This window comes from Saimiri boliviensis, chromosome X (assembly GCF_048565385.1).
Source record: "Saimiri boliviensis isolate mSaiBol1 chromosome X, mSaiBol1.pri, whole genome shotgun sequence".
Taxonomy (NCBI): domain Eukaryota; kingdom Metazoa; phylum Chordata; class Mammalia; order Primates; family Cebidae; genus Saimiri; species Saimiri boliviensis.
Window position 1 is genome coordinate 18,698,202 of NC_133470.1, and position 20,791 is coordinate 18,718,992.

At 41.3% G+C, this 20,791-nt stretch overlaps 2 protein-coding genes across 4 annotated transcripts in view; both read left to right on the forward strand.

Moving 5' to 3' along the window:
* Positions 1 to 20,791, forward strand: part of MBTPS2 (membrane bound transcription factor peptidase, site 2) — a 109,659-nt gene that overhangs the window by 11,423 nt on the left and 77,445 nt on the right. For both annotated transcript variants that reach the window (XM_010334866.3, XM_003924099.4), the window contains exons 4-5: positions 554 to 657; positions 2,730 to 2,857. In XM_010334866.3, the coding sequence (XP_010333168.2) occupies positions 554 to 657; positions 2,730 to 2,857 (232 nt within the window). The remainder of the gene's footprint in view (positions 1 to 553; positions 658 to 2,729; positions 2,858 to 20,791) is intronic.
* YY2 (YY2 transcription factor) lies at positions 596 to 9,991 on the forward strand. 2 transcript variants are annotated; one of them, XM_074391702.1, is made up of 2 exons: positions 596 to 657; positions 6,717 to 9,991. In XM_074391702.1, exon 2 carries the CDS (start codon positions 6,776 to 6,778, stop codon positions 7,889 to 7,891), a length of 1,116 nt encoding a protein of 371 aa, XP_074247803.1. In that variant the 5' UTR covers positions 596 to 657; positions 6,717 to 6,775; the 3' UTR covers positions 7,892 to 9,991. The 2 variants fall into 2 exon arrangements, with proteins under 2 accessions (XP_074247803.1, XP_074247802.1); XM_074391701.1 differs by lacking the exon at positions 596 to 657 and adding an exon at positions 2,791 to 2,857.

Genomic DNA, 20,791 nt, shown 5'->3' on the forward strand with positions numbered 1-20,791 from the left:
TTGAGAATATTAAAATGAAACTCACTGATTAATAATATGGGGTTCCTATATTAATCAACACAAGTACTTGGAACCTTGCCATAACAATTCAGAGGAAGGTCTAGGAATTTTAACAAGAATTCCTAAATCAAGCATCCAGCCCTTGAGGGTGGGTCAACTGCTGCCTGCTTCACTGTCACCCTGCATTCCCTGGCACTTTGCACGGCTCCCTTATTCTTTCCCATGGTGAAGACTACAGGGAGCTAAAGTTTCAACTGTTTAACCTGGTGTTTCCAATTCTCTTTAGATTCTTGTTGTGCTTGTTCCAGAGAAACTGGCTAGTTCAAAAAATGAACTGATGTTTTCGTTTTTTATTATGATAGAAATTGGGAAGTGAACCATTGATAGTCATGTTACTTTTAGTTTGCAGAACATTCAGCTTCAAGGTTTAATACAGGATGAACATCATGTATCTTAGTGTGCCTTAGGTTTAATACAGGATGAACATCATGTATCAAGTGGCACTCCCCTTCACCCCCACTGATAATTATTGCCATATCGTGTCTATGAACAGGTTCCTGGTATAAATTTACCCGTCAATCAACTGACTTATTTCTTCGCTGCAGTTCTCGTCAGTGGTGTTGTACATGAAATTGGACATGGGATAGCAGCTATTAGGTAAAGATATTTACCTTTTTCTTTGTGCTACTTGCAAAAAAAAGCTTTTCATTTATGAGGGTTTATTACTAAAATCTGCTACATTTGATACTTCACTATTTTTCTTTCTGTGGCTATTGCCCAGTATATAGCCATCATTTGTTACTTTGAGGAAGCTTCTGTTTTATAGAGAAAATTAATATCTTTGTGAATATGCTCAGTTAACCATGGGCATATCTGTAATCTGAGTCTTTCTGTCCTTTGCCTTTGCCAGCGTAGTTATCATTATGATAACTCACAGTTTTTACCCAATCCTGAAAGCCAATCTTTCTATTCATCATTGGGTCAGAATGATGATCAATCACTCTAGTCAAAACCCACTCACCGTAGAACTTTATTTGACTTAGCAGCTGAAATAATTTCCTGTTTCTGCTTATGTCCTCTGCTGGCTACTGAAAACTGAAAAGCACTGGGTTTAACAAATATCATAGTCTATCTAGAGACCCAAGTGGAAGATAAGAAGATGAGACCTGGGACTAGCTTTGAGTATCATGCCCTGTTCTTGGTCTTGACTAACCAAATGTATCATTGTAACTATACCTAAGCATTTAAAAGCCTATAAAACATATAAAATCATGATGGGGAGAGGGCCATGTCACAACTCCCCTGCTACCTCCAGTTATAATTACTGCCATAATTAGTAAGCCTGCTGATAGGAATGTGTTTTATCATTTCGGTGTGTGGACCAGAGAAAAGGTTAAAAACCTCTGTTTTGGAAGAGAAGATGTAATCACTTCTTATTACTTTCCAGTTGCTTATGAACAAGAGTCTATTGACATTAAACCCTCATCTTGTCAGAGCATATACTGTTACACAGGTGTGCACAATAGTGGTTTAAAGTGGCAGCTGCTGGGTTTTTTTTCTTTTTAAACCTCCTTCACTTTTGCTTCCGTGTTTTTAGCTTTGCAGCCTTTAGGATTTTACCTGTGGACACATTGTTAATTACAGCTTAATAATATTTGTAAAATAACTTGGGTAATTTTTTTTAAATGCCAGCTGCCAAGAGAAAAATGAATTGTACAGTTGTCTTACAAATTTAGTATTAAGCAACAGCATATATTTAAGTGATGCTTTTTTCTAGGGGGGCTGTTTAGTTTTATGAGACTTAACGTAATATTAACTTTTGGAAAATTAAGTGATAAAAAATGGTTCTCGCTCTTTTTTTTAATAGGGAGATCAAAACCTGAAAAAACTGGTTCTCTTAAGAACAATCTGAGCATTATGCATGTTTAAACACTCTTATTTAACATTAGCTCGATAGGAATACACTTAGATAAATCTTCCCCATTATTTATAATTGCTAAGACAAATATAAGTTACTAGGTAATTTACTTGAATTATATAGTCTCCTGTGTTTTTACTTGAATTATATAGTCTCCTGAAAATAGTTCAGAGTGAACCATAAAAATGTTTTTCATTTAGTTTCTCATAAAAGCCATTTCTGTATATATGTGACTGATTTCAATTATTTGCTCAACACATTGATTGGTTTCTAAAAATTTTGAAGTCTATTTCAGTATGCCCTATTTTACAAAATTCAGTTTCACAGATAACCAAATCTGTACATTATTATAAAATTAAGCTTATCGGCCAGGTGCAGTGGCTCACGCCATGTAATCCCAGCACTTTGGGAGGCCAAGGCCAGTGTACCATGAGGTCAGGAGATTGAGACCATCCTGGACAATGTAGTGAAACCCCATCTCTACTAAAAATACAAAAATTAGCTGGGGGGCACATGCCTGTAATCCCAACTACTTGGGTGGCTGAGGCAGGAGAATCCCTTGAACCAGGGAGTCGGAGGTTGCATTGAGTCGAGATCACGCCACTGCAATCCAGCCTGGTGACAGAGTGAGACTCTGTCTCAAAAAAAGATTATGTATAGTATAGATACAATTTTTTTGGCTGTTCAGAGAGACTTTTTGTTTCTTCAGCAAGAATTCTAATTACAGTGAAAAGTTTTAAGGTTATATACGCTATTAATTTGACAAATAGAATAGTATTAGTAAACTCCTTTTTCTTATGTGGTTTCTTAGGGAACAAGTTCGATTTAATGGCTTTGGGATTTTTCTCTTCATTATTTATCCTGGAGCATTTGTTGATTTGTTCACCACTCATTTGCAACTTATATCGCCAGTCCAGCAGCTAAGGATATTTTGTGCAGGTAACAGACTTAATTTTGTTTTAATATTCATCTGTGGTTTTGGTTTTGATTTTCTATGGCTAGATTTTTGGAAAATATATCACAAATAGCAATATCTTATCTTTTGGTTAATAACTTCAGTTTATAAGGCCCCCTCAAAAGTAGAAGGGTAAAATAATTTACATTCCAGTTTCTTCCATAAAACCAACTAAAAACAACATAAATTATTTCTTTTAAAATTTAAAAACAGAGGAAAACTTTGTTTTCTCCACAATATGAAATCACAAACTATAAAGAATGTCAACTCAGCTGAAATCAGAACGAAATTTGCATCAAATCAAGGGAGAACGTGAAGAATTAACTAACAGATAAATCAAAAGTATCCAGGAATGGAGAAGAAGGGTTATGAAAGGATGGTTAGTGAACTCTGGCACTGTCAAAGTTCAGTCAGAGAAACAGAATCCCTTGGAGATATATAACTATGTAGGGAAGAAATCCTGGGAACTATAGTTCCATCTTAGTGAAATTGACATAAGACAAATCCATCACACCCCTCTATCACTTTTAATGGAATAACTGAGGCTTAAGCAAGTGTGGAGTTAGAATTCTCAAACTAATAAATAAAAATTGAAGGTGGAAAAAACAAAAACAGGAAATAGAAATACTAATTTCCTCAACTTCTTAGTGGAGAGAACATCTGCCTGAATTTGATAAATCAAGAAATAGAGTCTTGAGTATATCACTTAAGATTATAAATGTAAATACTATAAGATCTAAAAACACAAACTTTTCAGTTATCACAGTGAAAGCATGAAACACACACCAAAGAAAACAGACACTATATCAAAATATAAACCATGGTAATGAATTTAAGACCAAAGCACATTTATTTTTCAATAAACATAAATGAAATAAGCTCACCTGCTGAATGAAAGATGCCCTTAGTTTGGATTTAAAACATGTCCCAAATGTGTGATGTACAAAAGAAATCCGTCTAAATAATTACTCAAAAATATGTAAAGTAAAATGATGAGCAGATCATAACATGCAAATGGGAACAGAAAATAAGATAAAAAGCATTATGTTAGACATTAGGGGCCATTTAACAATAATAAGGAATATAAGCCACAATGAAAACATAACAGTTGTGAATCTTACCATATCACGTAATGAATCATCAAAGCAAAACAAAAAAGGGAAAAGTACAAGAAGAAACAGAAAGGTAATTTTAAAAACTCATCTTTTTTTTTTTTTTTTTTTTTTTTTTAATGAGACGGAGTTTCGCTCTTGTTACCCAGGCTGGAGTGCAATGGCGCGATCTCGGCTCACCGCAACCTCCGCCTCCTGGGTTCAGGCAATTCTCCTGCCTCAGCCTCCTGAGTAGCTGGGATTACAGGCACGCGCCACCATGCCCAGCTAATTTTTTGTATTTTTAGTAGAGACGGGGTTTCACCATGTTGACCAGGATGGTCTCGATCTCTCGACCTCGTGATCCACCCGCCTCGGCCTCCCAAAGTACTGGGATTACAGGCTTGAGCCACCGCGCCCGGCTTAAAAACTCATCTTTTTGCATATGGCAGATAAGTATAAAAAGGTCAGGCTAAGGCAAAAATAGGTATGTTAAACTCTATGCCATGAACACAGAAGACAATATCTTTTCAAGTGTCCATGGGACTTAAAAGAAAGCTTCAGTAAATTCCCAAGAGAAGACTAGCAGCCTAAGTAAAAACTACCTGAAATTTTGAAATTTATATTAATCACACCTTGGATTAATTTAATTCAAACCTGTTATTTCAGTGTATCTAAAAATGATGATGATGAAATCATTGTACTGTGATAATGTTTAAAGTATTGCTAAAAGAAAAATGCACTGACTTAGGCAGTCATGCTATTAGAAATGGAAATAGATCAGTTAAGTATTCAACTTAAGTGAGAAAAGAACTGTAAAATAATTAAGAAATGATGATGTAATTAGTAAGGATATAGGCAGAAATAATAAATTAGAAAAAACAAAACGATCTGTTAAATCGAAGAGTTCTTTAAAAAAAGGTTAGTTCAACAATAAGAAAAAGCATCTAAAGACAATTAGCTATCAGACTGGGGAATGATGATTGATAACAGAGAAAATAAAAACAATTATAAGTGTTCTTTACTCATCTCTGCAAAAAAGTTTCAAAAACCTGGATAAATCTAAGAAAATAAAAATAGCTGAAATTAACCCGAGAGGCAATCAAAAAAATCTAAATAGACAAATAATTACAACAGGAGAAATTAAGAAAATTGATGAAGAATGCCCTTTCTTTTTATTTTGAGACTGAGTCTCACTGTGTCACCCAGTCTGGAGTGCTGTGATCTTGGCTCACTGCAACCTCCGCCTTCTGGGTTCAAGCGATTGATTCTCTTGCCTCAGCCTCCCTAGTAGCTAGGATTACAGGCACTTGCCACCATGCCTGCTAATTTTTGTATTTTTAGTAGAGACAGGGTTTTGCTACGTTGGCCAGACTGGTCTCAAACTCCTGTCCTCAAATGATCCTCCTGCCTCGGCCTCCCAAAGTGCTGGGATTACAGGCATGGGATTACTGCACCCAGCTAAGAATGCCCTTTCCTATGTGGAATTCTTTCATACCTTGAATGAAAAACTATTCTTTTAATTCCAATTTAGTATAAACTTTAAAGATCACGTAGAGAAGAAAACTAAGATTTTTTTCTTAAAGCCAAGTGCAACACTGATACAACATCTGGTGAATACGACATCTGGTGAAGCACAAAACAACCTACAGATACATGACCTATCAGGAATACAAGAGTGGTTGAACATTAGGAAATCAGTTTGAATGTGATAAATATTATTTGCCATTAGGCAAAAATTCATCTCAGAAGATATTGAGACAGTATTTAACAAAATACAAAATTCAACATCCATTAATACTTTTAAAAAATCCTTAGTAAAAGTAGGAATAGCTGCATAATAATGGCATAACACTTAGCATTCCTATTAAAGGACAAGACAAGCAATTTTGCTATCTATTATTACTGATATTAAATGTCATGTTAGTACAATTAAATAAGAAAAAAAGCATAGGAGTCGGCTTTTTTGGCAGATACTGTTATATGGGATGGAAAGGAGGGGAAGACATGAAAATCAACTGAAATGAAATATATTAAAAAAATCAAGGGCTGGGCGCGGTGGCTCACGCCTATAATCACAGCACTTTGGGAGGCCGAGGCAGGTGGATCACGCGGTCGAGAGATCGAGACCATCCTGGTTAACATAGTGAAACCCCGTCTCTACTAAAAATACAAAAAATTAGCTGGGCATGGTGACGTGGTGGCGCGTGCCTGTAATCCCAGCTACTCAGGAGGCTGAGGCAGGAGAATTGCTTGAACCCAGGAGGCGGAGGTTGCAGTGAGCCAAGATCGCGCCATTGCACTCCAGCCTGGGTAAGAAGAGCGAAACTCCGTCTCAAAAAAAAAAAAAAAAAAAAAAAAAAATCAATAAAGAGCCTGCTTACGAAATATTTTAACAATAGCTGGACGGGGCCGCGGGGTGGCGCAGGAGTTGGGCATGTACGTTGAGTACGTGGGCACGTGCACGTGCTTGCGGGGCAGCGCGCCAGATGCACAGGCGCGTGCGCGTGGCTATCCCAGAAGCACCTGGGCCTTCCGCCACAACTGCTCGCTCGAGCCTTCCTCAGATTGGCGCATTCGTCAGACTCGCGCCTTTTTCTCAGACTCGCGCCTTTCTCGGCAGCTCGCGCCGCTTTCGCGACAGCTCGCGCCGCTTTTCTCAGCAGCTGGCACGTCCTCGGCAGTTCGCACCGCCGTTCTCGGCAGTTTGCGCCTCGCTCCCTTCAGCGTTCTTTTTCCCACGGTCTTCCAGTTGCCTATAAACTGCGGAGGAGCCAGTAGCTAAGACTGCTACCTAACTAACTCTCAACCATGGCCTCAAACGAAGATTTCTACACCACCGAAGACCCGGGGATCCCGGTAGATCTGAAAGACATCAATGTGGAGCCCCTTCCTATGGAGGACATTCCGATTGAAAGCATTCAGTACGAGGATTTCGCTGGCAATTGGGTCCACGGTGGCCACAACAACCCGCCTCTGCTCACGGTGCAGCCGCTCTTCGGGAACCTGGGCTATGGCGACCACGACCAGGAAATGATCCTGGTGCAGACACAAGAGGAAGTGGTGAACTACTGCACTTCAGGCAGTGTGCCAGGCAATGATTCCGAGGACCAGTCGGTCGTTCCGGATAGCAGTGAAGATGAACACTTCCAGCAGACCCTGGCCTCTCTGGCAGCCTCGGCGGCATCGACATCAACCCAAAGCCGCAGCAGAAAGCGCAGCAGAAAGCCCAGCCAAAAGGCCAGCGACAGTGGTGCCACCAGCACTGAGGCCAAGCCGGCATGCAGCAGCCCCAACGAAGGCAGTGAGAAGTGGGATCCGAAGCAAGTGCAGATCAAAACGCCCAGGGGTGAGTTTTCCGTGACTATGCGGTCCCCTAGTGATAACAATGACAAAGGGACAGTGGGTGAAGGCCGGGCTGATAACTCACCCGATTATTCCGAGTACATGACAGGGAAGAAACTTCCTCCTGAAGGATTACCAGGAATCGATCTCTCAGATCCCAAACAGCTGGCGGAATTTACTAAAATGAAGCCCAAAAGGTCCAAAGAAGAACCTCCCAGAACAGTCCCTTGCGCTCATAATGGCTGCGGAAAGATGTTCAGGGATTACGCCGCCATGAGAAAACATCTCCACGTCCACGGGCCCAAAGTCCACGTATGTGCAGAATGCGGCAAAAGTTTTATTGAGAGCTCAAAGCTGAAACGACATCAGCTGGTTCACACGGGCGAGAAACCCTTTCAGTGCACATTCGAAGGTTGCGGGAAACGCTTTTCCCTTGATTTCAATTTGCGCACACATGTGCGCATCCACACCGGCGACAAGCCCTTCGTGTGCCCTTTCGATATTTGCAATAGGAGATTCGCCCAGTCAACCAACCTGAAAACGCATATGTTAACGCATGTGAAGAACAAAAACAGCCAGTGAAAAGGAGACCTCTCTCAGACTTGGGAATCATCTTCCAGGCTTCCAGGACTGTGGTAGGGAATAAATATGCCTCTCAAAGCTTTATATGTTTTTCTAAGAGTTTTAAACGATGAATGCTACACATCTAAGGTTTGGGTTTTCTTAGAGTAGTAAAATGCAATTTAAAAGTTTTTTAAAAAGTAAACCTTGACATAAGATAATATTGCTGAGATGTGGTAGCTTGTTCTGTAACAACGTTTTTGTAAAGTTTGGTCCCAACAGGAGAAAAATTTGTGGACTTCACATCAAGAGACAATGCTTACAAACTGCATTTAAAATGGGACTTTTCACATTCTTAGAAATAGGAAGTTCATTTATTGTTTACAATGTTTTAAAAAAATTTTTTTTAATTTAAAATGTTCATGTTTATACTTTAAGGAATATGCTTAATGAGTCTGGTTTTTCTGGAGGTTGATAACTTTGGGAAAGATTTACATTAAAGGAGTGAACAATTATATGCATACACGAAATATTTTCCTGCTTAAAAAAGTTATATGGGTGTTGCTGGTTTTAATTTTGGATGTATTCTTGGATGTTACCATATTTTGCATTTTAGCTGTATTGAGTTATGTAGTATTGATATTAGGGGATTTAGTAGTATTACTTTAAACCTATTTTAGTCATTTTATTTTCCCCCAATAGTACCAGATGTTGTTGTTTAGCGTAATTTCTTTGCCTGTTCGATTAAAGTAGTGCCCAGTTGTAGAATATATTGTTTGTATCTTGACTTTAACACTTAAGAAGTATATCCTGTGTAATAGAGCAAAATAAAATACCTCTTCTAAAGGAAAAAAGTAGTTTGCCTATATCGATATAGAAGCTACAACTAAAGAAAAGGGGGAGGGTGCTACCGGTGGGTGGAGGGAGATCAGGAATTGCACTCAACATCCTATAATGCACAGACAGCCCCACAAAATAAATGATAATTTGGCCAAAATGCCAATAGTGTCGGGTGCAGGGGCTCACGCCTGTAATCTCAGCACTTTGGGAGGCTGAGGCAGGTGGATCGCTCAAGCTCAGGAGTTGGATATAAGCCTGGGCAACATGGCAAAACCCCATCTTTACCAAAAATACAAAAACTAGCTGGGTGTGGGGTGCACACCTATGGTCTTAGCTACTCAGGAATCTGAGGTGGGAGGATCACTGGAGCTGGGCAAGTCGAGACTGCAGTGAGCGGTAATTGAGCCACTGTACTCCAGCCTGGGTGACAGAGCAAGACCTTGTCTCAAAAAAAAAAAAAAAAGAAAAGAAAAAAAACCGCCTCGCCGGGCACGGTGGCTCACGCCTGTAATCCAAGCACTTTGGAGGCCAAGGTGGGCAGATCACCTGAGGTCGGGAGTTCAAGACCAGCCTGACCAACATGGTGAAACCCCATCTTTAAAACAAACAAACAAACAAAAAAACGGCGCAAAGCAGCCACGCGGGCCAAAACAGCCGTGGAGGGAAAAGGGGCGGGGGGATGTCGGCCACAGGGCTCCTGCCTGTAATCCCAGCACTGAGAGGCTGATGTGGGTGGATCACTTGAGGTCAGGCATTCAAGACCAGCCTGTCCAACATAGTGAAACCACTCCCTACTACTAAAAATTAGCCAGAGATGGTGGCACAACGCCTGTATTCCCAGCTACTTGGGAGGCTGAGGCAGGAGAATCACTTAAACCTGGGAGGTGGAGGTTGCAGTGAGCTAAGATAATGCCACTGTACACCAGCCTGGGTGACAGAGTGAGACTCCATCTCAAAAAAAAAAAAAAAGCCAACAGTGTCCCTGTTAAGAAGCCCTGCTGTAAAAAAAGTACAAGTTTTTAACAAAGATTCCAGAGGTATGCAGTACTTATAAACAAATCATTAATGGACAAGAGGTTGTTTAGATGAAGGAAATGTGTGTGCTCCACCACCCTCATTTCCACTTAACCAGCATGGATAAATCCAGAATCAGAGGGGTGATCTGGTACTAGCTACATGCCTGACAAGAGGTAAGAGACTATGCAGGGAGTCAAGAAATCAGTGCTGTTGAGTGTCTCAGCTTTTATTCATTTGTTCATGTCTTGTTTCTGTGGCTAGCAACTGGGCTGGGGTTGGGTGGGGTGGGGGGAATTCATACTGGTATCCTAAATAAGTTTCCCCAGAGTAAATTCCTGTGCATCAAAGGATTAGGTTTTTTGTTTCTTTTAATTTTGTTAACAAAGCTATGAAAGCAGTGCAAGAAAGCTCTGTTGCCAGGCTGGACAGGCTGGAGTATAGTGGCACAATCTGGGCTCACTGCAACCTCCGCCTCCTGGATTCAAGCAATTTCCCTGCCTCAGCCTCCTGAGTAGCTGGAAGTACAGGCACACGCCCCCACACCCAGCTAATTTTTTGTATTTTAGTAGAGATGAGGTTTCGCCATGTTGGCCAGGATGGTCTCAATCTTCTGACCTCGTGATCCGCCTGCCTTGGCCTCCCAAAGTGCTTGGGATTACAGGTGTGAGCTACTGTGCCGAGCCAAATACCTTCTATAATCTTTAAGTAGGAAAGGCTTAATACAAGGAAATATTTGATCACACAAAAATTTGAAGTATCTATACAAGCAAAATGATGAACCACACCAAACAACAAACTGGAAGGATATAATTATAATACTTGTTACAAAGGACCAAATTCCTCAATAAATAGATTATAAATAATACCATATACAAATTAGTAAATAAGACAAAAAATAAGCAAAGATGTAAACAGGCAATGGAGAGGAATAAGTAGCTCTCAAGAAAATGAGCTTTCATTTTTCACCTAGAAGACTGGCAAAGAGTAAAATTGTAATAATATCCAGTGTCCTTCAGAGAGTAGGAAAATGTTAATTATGAAAGTATAAATTAATGCAAACTCATTGGAGATCAACTTTAACGTACATATTTTTGACCCAACATTTCTATTTCTAGGTAATTTTTCATATACTTGAGATGCATACTTAACTAGATGCCTAACAATGTAAGCAAAGCTGTATATTGCAGTATTATATGAAAAGGTTAAAACAACCTAAGTAATTAATAGTAAGAAACCTTATAAATAAATTGATACTTTAATAAAAATTGATTACTCTGTAGCAGTTATAATGGCATTGATATGAATAAACTGATATGAAAAAGGTCCAAAATATATAAATTAAAAAGCAAAATAGGGTGTGATGGCTCACACCTGTAATCCCCCAACTTTTTTTTTAAAAGAAAAAAAAGGAATGAAAGAGAGAAAGAGAAAGAGGGAGAGAGAATGGGAGGGGGTCTTGCTTTATTGCCCAGGCTAGAATGCAGTCTAAAAATGGGTATTGAAAACCTCTTTTATGCCAATAATTGTGCTTAACAATGGAGACAGGAAGGAATAAGGGAGGAAAATAACAAACAAGCAGCCAACCAATATTTCATTTAAACCTGTGAAATGCTATGTAATTACTGAGTAGTGATTTACTTCCAATTATGTAGTCACTTTTAGAGTAGGTGTGATGTGGTACTGATAAGAATGTATGTTTTGTGATTTTGGGGTGGAGAGTTCTATAAATGTTTATTAAGTTTACTTGTTCCGGGTCTGAGTTCATTCAAGTCCTGGATATCCTTGTTAATTTTCTGTCTCGTTGATCTGTCTAATATCGACAATATGATGTTAAAGCCTCCCACTATTATTGTGTGGGAGTCTAAGTCTCTTTGTAAGTCATTAAGAACTTGCCTTATGTATCTGGGTGCTCCTGTATTGGGTGCGTATATATTTAGGATCATTAGCTCTTCTTGTTGCATTGATCCTTTTGCCATTATGTAATGTCCTTCTTTGCCTCTTCTGGTCTTTGTTGCTTTAAAGTCTATTTTATCGGAGGTGAGAATTGCAACTCCTGCTTTTTATTTATTTATTTATTTATTTATTTGCTCTCCATTTGGTTGGTAAATCTTCCTCCATCCCTTTGTTTTGAGTCTTTGTGTATCCTTGCATGTGAGATGGGTCTGGATATAGCATACTGATGGGTTTTGGCTTTTTATCCAATTTGCCTGTCTGTGTCTTTTAAGTGGGGCATTTAGTCTATTTAAATTTAGGATTAATAATAATATATGTGAGTTTAATACTGCCATTTGATGCTAGCTGGCTGTTTTGCCCATTAGTTGATATAGATTCTTCATTATGTTGATGCTCTTTACCTTTTGGTATATTTTTGGAATGGCTGATACTGGTTGTTCCTTTCTATGTGTAGTGCTTCTTTCAGAAGCTCTTGTAAAGCAGGCCTGGTGTTGATGAAATCTCTGAGTACTTGCTTGTTCACAAAAGATTTTATTTTTCCTTCACTTATGAAGCTTAGTTTGACTGGATATGAAATTCTGGGCTGAAAGTTCTTTTCTTCAAGGATGTTGAATATTGGCCCCCACTCTCTTCTGGCTTGTAGGGTTTCTGCTGAAAGATTTGCTGTGAGTCTGATAGGCTTCCCTTTGTGGATAACCTGACCTTTCTCTCTGGCTGCCCTTAGCATTTTCTCCTTCATTTCAACCCTGGTGAATCTGACGATTATATGCCTCAGGATTGCTCTTCTTGAGGAATATCTTTGTGGTGTTCTCTATATTACCTGGAGTTGAATATTGTCCTGCCTTGCTAGGTTGGGAAAGTTTTCCTGAATAATATCCTGAAGAATATTTTCCAGCTTGGATTCATTCTCTTCGTCACATTCAGGTACACCTATCAAACGTAGATTAGGTCTTTTCACATAGTCCCATATTTCTTGGAGACTTTGCTCATTCCTTTTTACCCTTTTTTCTCTAATCTTGTCTTCTCGTTTTATTTCATTGAGTTGGTCTTTGACCTCTGATATCCTTTCTTCTGCCTGATCAATTCGACTGTTAAAACTTGTGCATACTTCGTGAAGTTCTCGTATTGTGTTTTTCAGCTCCATTAATTCACTTATATTCCTCTCTAAATTGTCTATTCTCATTAGCATTTTGTCAAACCTTTTTTCAAGGTTCTTAGTTTCTTTGCACTGGGTTAGAACATGTTCTTTCAGCTCACAGAAGTTTCTTATTATCCACCTTCTGAAGACTGATTCTGAAAATTCATCACACTCATTCTCCATCAGGCCTTGTTCCCTTGCTGATGAAGAGCTGCGATCCCCTGAAGGAGAGGCATTCTGATTTCGGATGTTTTCAGCCTTTTTGCACTGGTTTCTTCCCATCTTTGTGGATTTATCCACCTGTCATCTTTGTAATTGCTGACTTTCAGATTGGGTCTCTGAGTGGCTGTCCAGCTTGTTGGTGGTGATGTTATTTCTGTTTCTTTGTTTTCCTTTGGCGGATGCCCCTCCCCCTCAGAGCTGGACCTTCCTGGGCTCAGCTGTGCTTGCAGTGAAACTCAACCGTCAGCGTTTCCAATTGCTGCTTTTTTTGTGGGGGTGGGACCAGCTGAGCCCGATCACCTGGCTCCCCGCCTTGGAGCCCCCTTTTTTTCTTTTCCTAATTGAACAGTCGGTCCTCTCCCAGGTGCCCCACTTGCCCATCGAAAAGGTGCTGGGATCTATGCAATTTCGCATGCAGCGACTGCGCTGGCGGCACTGAGATTTGTGGCACTTTTCTGCCCAGGAATCTCCCTGTCTAGCTCCCGCCTTCAGTCCCCTTTTCAGTCAGCTGAATGGGCAACTCTGCCTTCCCAAAGCTCCAAATGCCAACCAAAAGGGCACCCAGTCTCGCACACTCCTCACTGAGAACCGCTGTGCCGGGACACCAGCAAAACAGCCGCGCCGGCCAAAAGAGTCACACTGGTGACCCGTGGGGCTCCTCTGCTGGGAATCTCCCGGTCCATAGGCAACGAAAATTCGTCTGAAGTCTGGTGTCCAGTCACTCCCTGCACCTTCACTCGGAGCTGCAATCCTGAGCTGCTGCTAGTTGGCCATCTTGGATCTCTCTCCTGTAATCCCAAAATTTTAGGAGACTGAGGTGGGAGTTTGAGGCTGCCATGAACTGTGATTGCAGCACTGCACTCCAACCTGGGCAACAGAGCGAGACTGTCTCTTTTTTAAAAATCCATGAAAAAGCAAAATATAGTATAATAATTTGATGCCATTGGTGTTTTTAAATGATGTGTCTGTATCTAATAGAAAAGATCATTTACCTAATAAGTCCTAGACCATACTTTGTCTGGCTATTTCTAGAATTTAACAATTTACAACACTTCAAAAATTTAAAGCTGGGTGCAGTGGTTCATACCTGTAATCCCAGCACTTTGGGAGGCCGAGACAGGCAGATCACAAGGTCAAGAGATTAAGACCATCCTGGCCAACATGGTAAAACCCCATCTCTACTAAAAATACAAAAATTAGCTGGGCATGGTGATGCTCACCTGTCATCCCAGCTACTCAGGAGGCTGAGGCAGGAGAATCACTTGAACCCAGAAGGTGGAAGTTGCAGTGAGCCGAGATCGTGCCACTGCACTCCAACCTGGTGACAGAGCAAGACTTCATCTCAAAAAAAAAAAAAAAAAAATGTAAAAAGGAACATTTTACAGTATGTGTATGTTACATGTAACATGTGATATCTAAGTATCTGGCTGGTCTAATAGCTAAAAGTAAGTGGCATAAACTCTCAAAACATTCCAAATGTAAGTAGTTCAGTGCTGATGGAATAACTCTGATTTGGGACACAGGTTCTGCTATTTCTAACATGCAGCTTCTGTGTCATGGACTTAAATCCAGCTCCATCTCAGCTGTATTACAGCCTACAGGACAGGGTTGTCTTTATCACATCCTGGTACTAGTAGTGCCCATGCCCTGCCCCATAATAAAAACTGCAATCGAAAAAAGGAAGACTAGGTATGGGGGAAGGAGTTATTAGTGGCGTGTTAAGTGAATGTTTAACATCTGTCTCTGGAGGGCTAGGATGGGGAGCTCTGATGGTAACATTTGCTGGTTTTTGTGGTGTAAGTAGTCCCACTGTGGTCAGTTTCAAACTGCAAACCTACATTTCCTGAAGGAGGAATTAGGAAGAAATGCACAGTTAGCTCTGACAAACTGGTAAGAGCAGACTTCAGCAAACCACAGAGTTCATATAGCCATTTCTGCCATAGGTTAGTATATAAGATGCTAAGGGGAAAAAAAGAATTTAAAAAATATAAAACCAGGCCAGGTACAGTGGCTCATGCCTGTAATCCCAGCACCTTGGGAGGCCAAGGCGGGTGGATCACCTGAGGTCAGGAGTTCGAGACCAGTCTGGCCAACATGGAGAATCCCATCTCATTAATAAAATATATATATGTGTGTGTGTGTGTGTGTGTGTGTGTGTGTGTGTGTGTATGTCTGTATGTCTGTATGTCTGTATATAAAACCAGCTGGTGCGATGGCTAACCCCTGTAATCCCAGCACTTTAGAAGGTAGAGGCGGGAGGATGGCTTGAGCTCAGGAGTTCAAGACCAGCTTGAGCAAAACAGTGAAACATCCGTCTCTCCAAAAAAAAAAAAAAAACACCTCCCAAGCATGGTGGCACACACCTGTAGTCCCCGCTACTTAGAACGCTGAGGCAGGAGAATTGTTTGAGCCCTGGAGGCGGAGGTTGCAGTGAGCTGAGATCACACCATTGCACACCATCATGGGCAACAGAGTGAGACTGTCTCAAATAATAATAAAAATTTAAATTTAAAAAAATTTAAAAATTATAAAAGTGTCTTGAAAAAAGTTATTAGAAAACTTGCTGGTTTGTACTCTTGAATAAATTATTACACATGTATACTCATATACATGCTGGTGTGGGTGGAGAAAATCTGAGTAATAAATGGAAAATGGTAACAGCATGTTTACTGTGAGTCATAGGGCTGGTGGTTAAGAAATGGTATTTAGGGCCGGGCGCGGTGGCTCAAGCCTGTAATCCCAGCACTTTGGGAGGCCGAGGCGGGTGGATCACGAGGTCGAGAGATCGAGACCATCCTGGTCAACATGGTGAAACCCCGTCTCTACTAAAAATACAAAAAATTAGCTGGGCATGGTGGCGCTTGCCTGTAATCCCAGCTACTCAGGAGGCTGAGGCAGGAGAATTGCCTGAATCCAGGAGGCGGAGGTTGTGGTGAGCCGAGATCGCGCCATTGCACTCCAGCCTGGGTAACAAGAGCTAAACTCCATCTCAAAAAAAAAAAAAAAAAAAAAAAAAAAGAAATGGTATTTAGGAAAGATGACTTTTACTTTTTATTATGTCTATATTGTTTGGAATTTTTATAGTCAGCTTGTATTTTTTAGTAATTTTTTAAAAGCCAATTAAACACTTAAATTAATTTCATATTAGGGTTAAAATGTACTGAGACTTTTTTTTCCGTAAAATTGGTACCTAATGTATAAAACTAAGACTAAAGGAGGCTATATATCCCCACCAAGGGTCCACACACCTCTTTCCTTTTTTTTGAGACGGAATTTCACTCTTTTTGCCCAGTCTGGAGTACAATCTTGGCTCACTGCAACATCCACCTTCCAGGTGCAAGCAGTTCTCCTGCCTCAGCCTCCCCAGTAGCTGGGATTACAGGCATGTGCCACCAACCCAGCTAATTTTATATTTTTAGTAGAGATGGGGTTTCTCCGTGTTGGTCAGGTTGAGCTCGAACTCCCAACCTCAAGTGATCCACCCATCTTGGCCTCCCAAAGTGCTAGGATTACAGGCATGAACCACCGCACCCAGCCCCACCTCTTTTAGAGCTTATTAACTGATATAGAACTAACTAGTCCTGCTATCCCAAACATCATGTAGCCCATCAACTTCTAATTCCCATTTGTGAGTTGTCAGCCTAGTTGACAACTAAACAGCTCTGCCCTGCTTTCTTTCCCAGGCAAGGTTAGGGATGGGAAGGAGATGCTTATCTTGCCCTGAAGTCAAGATGGACAAATTCAAAGATTTGGACTTGTATGTAATAAGAAGAGTTTAGTATCTTATTCCCTGCTAAATGTTTGTTGAGCTGTAAGCTCACCCTCGTGCAGCCATAAAAGTGGAAGACAACATGGGAAACCTGTGTGTTCTCCAAAGTTTAGGGATGTACATAAATTATATATTTAGAGGGAGAGAGAAATACACATATACCCTCTTCCTACTTTATTGGTTTTTTTTTTTATTTGAGACGGAGTCTCACTCTGTTGCCCAGGCTAGAGTGGAATGGCGCAATCTCAGCCCCCCGGGTTCAAGCAATTCTCCTGCCTCAGCCTCCCAAGTGGCTGGGGTTACAGGCGCCCACCACCGTGCCTGGCTAATTTTTTATGTTTTTAGTAGAGATGGGGTTTCACTATGTTGGCCAGGCTGGTTTCAAACTCCTGACCTCATGATCTGCCTGTCTTGGCCTCCCAAAGTGCTAAGATTACAGGTGTGAGCCCACTGTGCCCAGCCCTACTTTATTGGTTTTAAATTTAGGAATATAATTTCATTGCTTCTAAAATGTCTTCCCACTTCCATGTAAAAAGTTCAGGGCATTATTTAAATGTAGGGTTTTGGGGGGTTTTTTGTTTGTTTTGTTTTTTTGAGACGCAATTTTTCTCTTGTTGCCCAGGCCGGAGTGCAATGGCATGATCTCGGCTTACTGCAACCTCCGCTTCCTGGGTTCAAGTGATTCTTCTGCCTCAGCCTCCCAAGTAGCTGGGTTTACAGGCGCTTGCCACCACACCCAGCTAATTTTTTTTTGTATTTTTAGTGGAGACAGGGTTTCACCACGTTGGCCAGGCTAGTCTCGAACTCCTGACCTCAGGTGATCCACCACCTTGGCCTCCCAATAAATCTAGTTTTATAATGCTACTTTTAAATAGTTGCCTATATGTAGACCAGGTACAGTGACTCACGCTTGTAATCCTGTAGAGTCTAGCCCTACAGGGTCCTGTGAGCCCCTCTCTACAGGTGTGGAGATGAGAAACTGTGGAAATAAAAGACATAAGACACTGAGAAAGAGAAAACAAAGTTTGGGCATGGAGTCTGGCAGTGGCCCAGAGTGCCTGGACACTCTGACTTTTATTGAGTACAAAGCAGTGGGCAGGGTAAGTAGGGTAAGATAATGGTGGTCACTGATAGGGTCGGGTAAATCACGTGTCTTGGAGATAGGGGGCCCAGGTCTTTCAAGTAGCCGAGGCAAGGAGAAAACCTAATGCATCAGCACTTTTCTTAATACTTGTCAAGAAAGCACAAAGACTTGGTTTATGTTCTAAGAAAAAGAGTAACCAGGTGCAGAAGCGGAGCACAAGAGTGGACATGGAACGTGACCACTGAAGCACAGCATCACATAGAGACAGTTAAGCCCCTGGATGTCTGCTGGTGTACCTGACAGCTGTCAGACCTACCACAAGAGCATGGAGAAGCGGAGTTTTCTCCTAACTTCCCTGAGGAAGACGTCTCGGACATTTTGGACGTCTCCTTCCCTAGCTGGCTAAGCAGCAGGCGCTTTCCCAGCTCTGGCGCTGCTGCACAACTGAGGGGCCTTTCAGCAGCCTTTATGCGGGCGTGACAGAGGGCTTAGAACATCTTGCCTTAGGATCACTTTGTTCACATTGTCACCTCAGTTCCATGCTTCATAACCCAATAATCATTGGTAAGATTAAAAGATTATATTGAGTATGTATATATATTTCTGTGATTATATATGAATATGTGATTATTCATGATTATATATATAATAACTAGGTAACTATATCTCTAATTCTTTTTTAGTTCTATATTCATATGGGAACAGGCTGAGGCTTCAGACCCTTGCCTCGGCACTTATAGAGTCTCCCACAGGATCTTCCCCCGACATAATCCCAACACTTTGGGAGGCTGAGGCAGGCAGGTCACTTGAACTTAGGAGTTTGAGACCAGCCGAGGCATCATAGCAAGACTCTGTCTCTACTAAAAATACAAAAACTTAGCTGGGCGTGGTGGTGCACGCCTGTGGTCTCAGCCTCTCAGGAAGCTGAGGTAGGAGGATGACCCGAGCCTGGGATTAGAGGTTGCAGTGAGCCAAGATCGCACCACTGCACTCCAGCCTGGTGGGATGGCAAAGTGAGAACCCTGTCTCAAAAATAAAATAAGTTGCATATGTAATAGTTTTTTACTTTTTTTTTTTTTCTTTCTTTCTTTCTTTCTTTCTTTTTTTTTTTCAGAGACAGGTATCACTCTGTCACCCAGGCTGGAGTGCAGTGGTACAATCATGGCTCACTGTAGCCTTGACCTCCTGAGTTCAAGTGATCCTCCCACATCTCAGTCTCCCAAGTAACTGGCACCACAGGCATGCACCATCACACCCAGCTAGTTTTTGCACTTTTTGTAGAGAGGCAGGTCTTGCCATGTTGCCCAGGCTGGTCTCGAACTCCTGGGTTCAAGCAATCCACCTGCCTAGGCCTCCCAAAGTGCTAGCATTACAGGCATGAGCTACCACACCGGGCTATTTCTTCTTAAAAAAAAAAACAATGAAATACATACTTATTTTGAAAAGAAAAAGCCGCTAAACATATGTCTGAGATTTGGTGGAGAAAAAAGAGAGATGAGATGGGATACTAAATGAAAGTGTTTAAATTTTGAATTTTGGTATAAAGCATTTTTAGAAGAGGCATTAAACAATACCTGCTGTCTGGTCCCAAGTGAAGAGTAGATAGCTTAAAAAAAAAAAAAAAAAAAAAAAGGCCGGGCGCGGTGGCTCAAGCCTGTAATCCCAGCACTTTGGGAGGCCGAGGCAGGTGGATCACGAGGTCGAGAGATCGAGACCATCCTGGTCAACATGGTGAAACCCTGTCTCTACTAAAAATACAAAAAATTAGCTGGGCATGGTGGCGCGTGCCTGTAATCCCAGCTACTCAGGAGGCTGAGGCAGGAGAATTGCCTGAACCCAGGAGGCGGAGATTGCGGTGAGCCGAGATCGTGCCATTGCACTCCAGCCTGGGTAACGAGAGCGAAACTCCGTCTCAAAAAAAAAAAAAATTCTCGGCCGGGCGTGGTGGCTCAAGCCTGTAATCCCAGCACTTTGGGAGGCTGAGGCGGGTGGATCACAAGGTCAAAAGATCGAGACCATCCTGGTCAACATGGTGAAACCCCGTCTCTACTGAAAATACAAAAAATTAGCTGGGCATGGTGGTGCGTGCCTGTAATCCCAGCTACTCAGGAGGCTGAGGCAGGAGAATTGCCTGAACCCAGGAGGCGTAGGTTGCGGTGAGCCGAGATCGCGCCATTGCACTCCAGCCTGGGTAACAAGAGCGAAACTCCGTCTCAAAAAAAAAAAAAAAAAATTCTCAGCCAGGCACAGTAGTTCATGGTTGTAATCCATAGCACTCTGAGAGGCTGAGGCGGGCAGATCACGAGGTCGGGAGTTGGAGACCAGCCTGGCCAACACCGTGAAACCCCATCTCTACTAAAAATACAAAAATTAGCTGGGGGTGGTGGCGGGCACCTATAATCCTAGCTACTCGGGAGGCTGAGACATGAGAATTGCTTGAACCCAGGAGGCAGAGGTTGCAGTGAGCCAAGATTGTACCACCGTACTCGAGCCTGGGCAACAAGAGCAAGACTCTGTGTTAAAAAAAAAAAAAAATCCTCTATTCTTTGTTGCTAAAAATCTCTTTAAATACTGGAAGTAAAATTTGACCTTTCTGGTTTCATACTTAAATGTTTTTAAATCCTTCTTAAATATTGAAAACTGTGTTCTTATTTATATTAGCCCATTGTAAGTTTATTTGAGGGCAAAGTAAAAAACACTGGTGACTGTAAAAGTGATGTTGTGATTATAGTAAGCTGGAATTTAAACTTAGAACACAGTGTAAGCCTTGCCAAGTTGATAATTTACATTCTTTCAGCTATCACTACTCTGGGTTATTCAAGGAATAATGAGTTGTTATTTTACTTATTCAGTCATCTGGTGACCTGTAAATCATTTCTGTGTGTTAGAGAATTAAGG

What these genes read in the sequence shown, in the direction of transcription:
- YY2 (XM_074391702.1), top strand. Translation starts at nt 6,776, where the DNA reads ATGGCCTCAAACGAAGATTTCTACACCACCGAAGACCCGGGGATCCCG.